This window comes from Bidens hawaiensis, unplaced genomic scaffold, assembly GCF_021521415.1.
Source record: "Bidens hawaiensis isolate Kalapana, Puna unplaced genomic scaffold, B.hawaiensis_p1.1 tig00001087_1, whole genome shotgun sequence".
NCBI classification, from domain to species: domain Eukaryota; kingdom Viridiplantae; phylum Streptophyta; class Magnoliopsida; order Asterales; family Asteraceae; genus Bidens; species Bidens hawaiensis.
In genome coordinates this window covers 2,126,023-2,134,398 of record NW_027491062.1, presented here as the reverse complement: position 1 = coordinate 2,134,398, position 8,376 = coordinate 2,126,023, and the positions used below count along the sequence as shown (strand labels likewise).

Below are 8,376 nucleotides of genomic sequence, written 5' to 3'. Positions count from 1 at the left end.
TTATCCTCCCACATGTCTTTAAACACATCAAATGTATATCAAGAGTGAGACTGTTACAACTTAATTAGAATGTTCTTGAAAGAGAAAGAAAATCAAGACTCACAAAAAACCCTAAATTTATAGAGAGAGAAAGTGTGTGTTTTTTCACTTTATTGTAGGTTTTAGTGTGTGTATATTATTATTATTATTATTATTATTATTATTATTATTATTATTATTATTATTATTATTATCATGGACAGTGGAGATGATCATTTCCACCACCACCGGCCAAACTTCCATTATTATTATTATTATTATTATTATTATTATTATTATTATTATTATTATTATCATCTCATGTGATCATGGACAGTGGAGATGATCATTTCCACCACCACCACCGGCCAAACTTCCCTATACAATTACTAGGAACAAAAGATGATCATGAACCCACCACCACCACCGCCACCTCGGCATATCCGTCTCTCATGATCTCCGCCGACACCTCTAATATGCAAATAACCACCACCACCACCTCCTCCGGCGAACCATCAAAAAAACAACCCCCTAAAAGAACATCCACCAAAGACCGCCACACGAAAGTCAACGGCCGTGGCCGACGTATCCGCATGCCGGCTTTATGTGCAGCTAGGGTTTTCCAACTCACCCGCGAGCTCGGACATAAATCCGACGGCGAAACCATAGAGTGGCTGCTACAACAAGCCGAACCGGCTGTTATAGCAGCCACTGGTACTGGGACAATCCCAGCAAACTTTACTTCACTCAATATTTCATTAAGAAGCTCAGGCTCAAGCATGTCCATACCATCACAACTAAGATCCACTTACTTCAACCCTAATTTCGCCTTCCCGCAAAGGCGAAATCTATTCCCACAACTCGGATTATCAAATACTAATGATCATACTACTACTAATAATAATAATAATAATAATACAAATCTATATCAAATGTTACAAGCAAAGCAAGAGATGAGAGAGAACAACAATAATGATACTACTACTACTACTACTACTAATAATAATAATAATAATAATAATAATAATAATAATAATCATCTGGAGTTATCAGAAAGTGAGGATAGTATGGGAAGGAAGAGGCGGACACCGGGTGAGCTCGAATTGTCTTTGCAACAACATATGGGGAACTACTTGATGCAGACAAGCACGGGCGTTGTGGCGGCGAGTCATCCATCAATTCCAGCTAACTTTTGGATGGTTGCGAACAATAATCAACACCAAGTGATGAATGGAGACCCTATATGGGCGATTCCTAATGTTAATAGTAACGCGGCTGTGTATCGAGGGACGGTTTCTAGTGGTTTGCATTTTATGAATTTTCCGGCACCAGGACAAGGTAGTGGTAGTGGTGGTGGTTATAGTGAAGGTGGGTTGAATATGTTTTCGGGTTTGAATGCATACAGGCAAATGTTTGGTGGTCCGGGAACGTCTGAAAGTCCGGCGAGTGAGCGCGGCGGAGGAGGAAGTGATGATAGACATGATACAACAAGCCACAACGCATAGGGGATTCATGCTCCTAGATTGTGTTGTGTTGTGTTGTTAAATTTGATGTGTAAACACACGTGAGGTTTGGTTTTCTACAATTTTTTTGAAATTTTTGAAACAATTCTTATATATTATGATTTTATTTTTTATTTTAATTTTTTCTACTTCATTTGTGTGATTAATATTATGAAGATGTTCCAAGGGTTTGGGGGGAAATGTGGTTTTTAGTTATACAAGTTTTCCCAATTTGAAATTTGCATCATTTTTGAATTTAGTTATGATTTGTATGATACAGAAAATGTATGATTTAGTTGTTCTTAAGAGGTGTTAATTAATTCGTTGGATCGAATAATTTGAACTGAATTCGAATTACGAATTCGAATTCAGCTCCAAGTTTCAGTTGGTTTCTTGAATTCTTATTTGAATAATCTAAAGAACTACCCAAATTAGGAAATTAGAATGTACTTAAAATTCATCAATCTGATCGTACTCCTGCCCTTCTTGTATATTTTGCATTTTTTGTGTTTCAACATTTATCTTTTATAGTTTGGCTTGGTCATAATATTCGTCATCGTCTAATTCTTTTGAAGAAGGTTGTGGTTTCGTGGTGGAGCATTGAGGAGCAAACTTACTAATTGATGGTGGTTGGGAGTAACTACAATATCAAATCAAGTTGGTATGTGATATACTTAAATGTATTACACTATTACCTTTAACTAACTAAGCTAGGTGTCATCATGTTATAATAATTTATAATGATTTATGGACAGAAGGAAAAAAAGGCATATGACTAGGGGTAGTAAAAAGAACTTGGCTTGACCGGAAAACCTATTTAGTAGGAGGATGGGTATTCAAGTATAGAGTACGTTTTAAAAGTTTTAAGGATATGAGACGAATATAAGATTAAATGCTATTTCATATGATTATTCGAAATCATATACCCGTTTATTTAAACTTCTATTTTTATAATACCCTGACCTTTGTCTAGTATTGTTTTGTTATGCTAGCGTAATAATGTAAATAAATAGGGGGTGTTTGGGATTCTTTATTTTTACCTTCTTATAACTTATTAACTTTTCTAAGTTAAAAAAGTGTTTGAGTAATGTGACTTTCTTAAGTTTTTAAAAAAGGAAAAAGGAGTTTTGATAAGTTAAAAGAGAGTAACTTATCAAAAACTCCTTGTATAAATCAAAAGAAGATGTACATAAGGAATCCCAAACATGGCCTTACTTTTCTTTTGGGATATGTATTTGATGATATAACATATATTTTGTATAATAAGATGAGTATGAACCTATTATTTGAGATTTTCATACACAAAATTATATGTTTTAGATATTTCAGCTTCTTTTTTTATAGTGAAGTTATTTGTTGATATATATGTAATTTATCATATTCTAATATGTTTAATTAGTTATAAACATTAAATTATACAAAAGTATAATGGTAAGAAAAACAAATATACGTTGATACCTGACCACAAGATATTTATAAAAAAAAAAGAAAAAAAATAACATGCCTTGGGCTAGGTGGGCCGCGAACCAAACCGAATGCAAACATGCTCATACTTGGTTTGGTTTAAAACCGAGCTTAACCGAACGAATTGAATTTAGCGAAACAATCGATAGGTTTTTGCTTGAACTTGGTTTAGTTTTAAATCGAGCGGCTTGGTTTTGTTTGGTTGTGTACAAAGTTTTCAATTTTAAAATTCTAAAACTCCAAAATATCATTAATTCAAAACTTTTTACTAAAAATGTGTATAAAGTTACAACTCTAAAATGTCTAAAACTCAAAGTTAGCAAGAAAACATACATAATAAGTTCAACGAAGATACCTGGTCGATATTTTCTCTTAACAATAGAAAAAATAGTTCGTGTGTGATCAAGTGTGACGAGAACCAGTAGCTAGTTTTCAAATGTGTAATCGATATACTGAACGACAGAATGACAGGTGTGGAAAAATGGAATTGTGAAAGTATTGAACAAGTGGCTAGGGTTTAAAATTAAACTTTGAAGGCAACACAAAAGTGAAAATTTTAAAATCCTTCAAATTTTGTATATTTTTATATAAATAGATATTATACATATATAAATTTTAAACAAAAAAATAATTCAAGCAAAATAAACCGAAGTGCACTGAGCGAATGCTTGGCTTGTTATTAAATCGAACCGATCCGATCGGCTCATTTCCAAATTGAGCAAAAATCTAACGAGCATATTTCGAGAGTTTTTCTAGCGAGCGGCGAACAAGCGACGAGCAGTTTAAATAGCCCTAGGTATGATTATTAATACTCATTCTATTGACATCCCAACATAGAAACACTCATTCTATTGACATCCCAAGGTATAAAGCTTCTTTCTTGTTCACCAAAATTAAGGTAAATATGTTATAGTTAATTATATTGAAGTAAAATGTGATATGTACGTACATATAACCACGAGATTTATTATAAAAATTGATTTGTAAATTCAAAACGATGTTGTGATTTGGAGTATTTTGTGATTTAGAATATTTTATGATGTGAACTGTATCTGTATATAAGAGTGTAAATGAAAGAAAATAAGGGCTAGAATATGACAACTAGATGTGATCATGAAGATAGGAAAGTAATTACTAATAAGTTATTCTAATTTAAAAAGTATAGAAGGGAATATGACTTATAGATTTTCTTAATTAATAAATAAAAATAATGATATCAGAGTAAATTATGAAAACCAATCATTTTTTTTCTAAATTTATTGTTATAAATCTAATATAGTCGTGTTAGATGACTATGCATCTACAGAAATTAGATAGGAAAATCTATAGTCATGTGTACTTTTACTCGCATATCCGATCATATTTCACTTTTGCATGTGCATTTGATCAATAATTCAATTTATCTTGTCTCAAAACTATGTCATACTTGAATCACCACTCCCATATCATCATATATAGAACTTACATTTAGATGACCAAACTCAGTAAATATGCCACATGGAGTAACTGGATAATGTTTGTTTTCTTCGTGAAATGCAACTTAGCTCTTGAGTTTTCTAATTAAGGTATGGATTTGTAGCAAAGAGTATCACTTAGTCCTAACTCGAATTAACCGATTTAAACACACACACATAAAGATACAAAGTATGATTTTATCCATAATATTGATCATATAGTTTGCTTGTAAGACAAATAATGTGGGCGGTGTTATAAAATGTAATTAACTTATCAAAAGGCGATAGTAGATTAACATAAATTGATAGGGTATTCGCATAGTTTGGTCATTGGTGCTAGCTATTTTACCAAAGGGTTAAGTTTTCTTTACCCTATTAAATGAATTAAAACTGCATCAACCCCATATGATGACGTTTGTACTTGTTAAACTTTTTAGACCTCATAATGCATTATTCAGAGTTAGCAGAAATGTGTAGTTAAATCATAAATGATGTCCTTTTAGCATGTCACCATTTCATATTTTTGTGATCACTGGTCTTTGATTAAAACTTTTAGGCTGAGGGGTGTGGAGCGCGAGAAAGGGCGCGTGAGCCCATCCGCTCGCGCCCCGGGGCGCGAGCACCACACCACCGAGGCGCGAGAGGGGCGCGAGAGGGGCGCGAGCGCGGAAATCCAGGCAGGCGCGGATGGGCTAGCGGCTGGGATAACGCGTAAATGGCCTGGGAATGCGTAAATAGAGCCGTTGGGCTCGTTTTTTATTAAAAAAAAAAAAAATTTCATCTATAAAACCAATATCAAACCAAAACCAACACCAATATCACATACCAATATCACATACCACACCCAAAACCCAAAATCACCTCATCTTCCAAACCTTTTTTTAAAAACATGGCTGGAAATTGGTACCCAAACCTAGATTCAGATTACAGTTACGACGATTTATGGTCGGCACCGGACCAACCGATGTTTTATTCGGGGTCGCAACAATCATCCGGCTTTCAACCATCCATGGAACAACCGTCTCCTAACTTTGTAGTTCCGGAGACACAAGAACCAAAAGGTGAAGCTGCGGGACAAAGAAGACGCGTCCACCGGAAAAAACAAGTTGCAACGGACGGGTCGGGTTCGGCTTCAACTGGAAGGACGAAACGGAAAACCACTCCGTGGTCATCGGATGAGAAGGAAGCCCTGTGTCGGGCTTGGATAGTCATTTCTGAGGATCGGCGTTGCGGTAATTGTTTTAACGTTTTTAAAAATGATTTTTAATAAAAAAGTTAAATAAAAAAGTTAAATGACTTACAAATTTATTTATGCATTTTGCAGCGGACTACCAAAAGAGCAAGGTCTTTTGGACAAAGGTTAGGGAGACGTTCTATTCGCTCGTTGGGAGTACAGAGCGGAACGCCGATATGATTTCGGGTCGGTGGACCGAAATCAGAAAATTTTTCGGCTTGTTTACTAATCTGTTCAACAGGAACGCCGGTCGTATGAGACCAAGTGACAGTGACGATTTGGCGGTTTATAATTTCACTGTCGAAGAGTGGAAGCAGGAGTGCCTGCGGAGGTATGGGACGGTGAAGACGTGGGACGGTGTAAAGGTGTGGGAGAGGTTGAGAAGGTGTTCTAAGTGGGTTGAGCTGGTGGCGCCGGACCTTGATGCGGAAGTAGGGCCGAAACGGACTAAAACTAGTTCGTCTGGAGCGTATAGCACTTCCGCCGGGTCGGATTGCCGGGTTGGATTCGACCTAAACGTTGCGGGGGAGGAAACGTCTTCACCGCCGAGGAGGCGGCCATTGGGAAGGGACGCCAGGGGGAAAAAACCGGCTGAGGGGGAAGCCGTAAACATCAACGATCTTGTTGAATCCCTCAATAAATTCAACAAAACCATGGAGGTGGTCTCTAATGACAAAAAGGAAAAAAAAAAAGAATGAGAGATTTGGACTTCCTTACAAGAGACTTCAGTAACCTAAATCCGGTCGACCAAATGCTGATGGAAAAACAAAAGGAACGTATCCGGAAGAGGTTGATCGAAGAAGACCAAGCCGAAGAATAAGAATAATGTTTTTTTTTAGTACTTTAATTTTTTTTTAGATATTAATGTGGTTTTTTAATTAATGTGTGTTTTTTTAAATAATGTATGAGTTTTTTTAATAATACGTTTTTTTAATACATTTATAAAAAAATAAAAAAAAAACCGCTCGCGCCCCCTCTCGCGCCCCTCCACACCATGTCCCGGGGCGCGAGCACCACAACCAACACCCATCTTATCAAGTTTCTCTCTCTGCCACACGTCACAATATTATTGGCTGGCGCCCCCACTCGCGCCCCCTCTCGCGCCCCCCACACCCCTCAGCCTTATGGAATTGATCATCAAATTTCTAATATGGTGTACTTCACCAGTCAAATCCAATATGACGTGGCCTCTAAAAAAAGTATACATTAAAATTTGCTTTCAATTAGTGTATTTAGTGTTTAGAATGTGTCTAAGGCATTTCTGATATGCATATTTTTCTAAGAAATTTTAAGTGTAGTTAGTATAATTCTAACGATTTGTGTCCTATGCTAATAATTGAACACTAGCTATTGTTTGGCTAAGTTGTGTCTAGCTAAGTGTTAGTGTGAATTACTAGCTTGATTAAGATTGTTCTTATTGAGTCCAAAGTTGGATTAGTTTGATAAAAACATGTTGCACGCACGTGTTTAATTAACCTGGTTGGACAACTAGCCTAAGAGTGATCTTAGTTATAGTGTTTGGGATGAATTCTCTTCCCGCCATGATGATGGCTGCCATGTTTTTAGGAACAAATCATTCCTTAGGGGTGATCTTTGCATCCACGTCAAAGAAAACAAAAGTAACTGTGGAAATTGTTGATTTTGTGTGCTAGATTAAGTTCTAAAAATATGAATATTGTACACCTTATATATGTATCTGTTTTGATTATGAACAGGTTCACTACTTTGTGTTAAAATGTTATTTACCATTATGTTTGATCGCAAAGTAAATACATATTTAGTAGTGGCTTGAGAAATTAACTTGGTTTTTGGTTTGAGGTGTTACACTGGCGCAAGGCATTTTCTAACAAAGAACTATGACACAGTGGTCTACGGTATATTACGTTTTAAACAAGTGAAACAATAAACAAATCCAAGACCCAATACACGATCGAACAATATTTGCTCAAACACACGAGCGTTTTCTTATTATTTGAAAACAAGAAAAGAGATATAAGACAAACTTATATTTAATACAAGACACACTTGATATATATCTACAACTAACATACAAGCCTTATATAGGCAAATAAAAACTTAAGGAGTAAGGAAACTTATCTAGCCAATCCTTATCCTTATCTTATTGAAATACGGAAACTTATCTACTAGCTAGACTTATCCATAAAAAGACTTATCCATTATGGATATTATCAACACTTATCCATACTAAAAAGTCTTATCCATTATGGATGCTAAAAAGACTTATCCATTAAAGAAACTTAGCCACCAAGTATGACTTAGTTTTCTTTTAAGTCTCTTTAGTTATGATCTCCTCCAAACCACCCCTTTGAGATCAAACCGAACCACCCTTTAGCCCACAAGTGTTGCTCATTTAACACTCCCTCTCAACACTTGCGTTCGTCATCCCAAGATCATTGCAAAACTTCACCATCTTCACATTAGTTAACAGTTTAGTGAACATATCGGCTTCTTGTTCGTTTGTATCAACATACTCCAACTCGATTTCACCCTTGAGTACCTTTTCTCTAATGAAGTGATAGTGAACTTCTATGTGTTTCGTTCTTGAATGAAACGTGGGATTCTCGGCTAGCATTATTGAAGATATATTATCACAATAAATTTTCACTCGGGCTGACACTTTGATTTAGGTCTTTCAACAATTGTACCAACCACACACACTCTTGAGCAGCCATTGCTGCTGCTC

General features: G+C 35.8%; 1 protein-coding gene across 1 annotated transcript; it reads left to right on the top strand.

Annotated features, from left to right (window-relative positions):
* The first annotated feature begins 306 nt into the window (after positions 1-306).
* On the top strand, positions 307-1,710 carry LOC143558563 (transcription factor TCP15-like). Its single transcript, XM_077047385.1, has one exon. The coding sequence runs from the start codon at positions 348-350 to the stop codon at positions 1,521-1,523; it is 1,176 nt and encodes a 391-aa protein (XP_076903500.1). The 5' UTR covers positions 307-347; the 3' UTR covers positions 1,524-1,710.
* The last annotated feature ends 6,666 nt before the right edge of the window (positions 1,711-8,376 follow it).

Excerpts from the sequence above, each read along its gene's own strand:
- LOC143558563 (XM_077047385.1), top strand. The coding sequence starts at position 348 with ATGGACAGTGGAGATGATCATTTCCACCACCACCACCGGCCAAACTTC.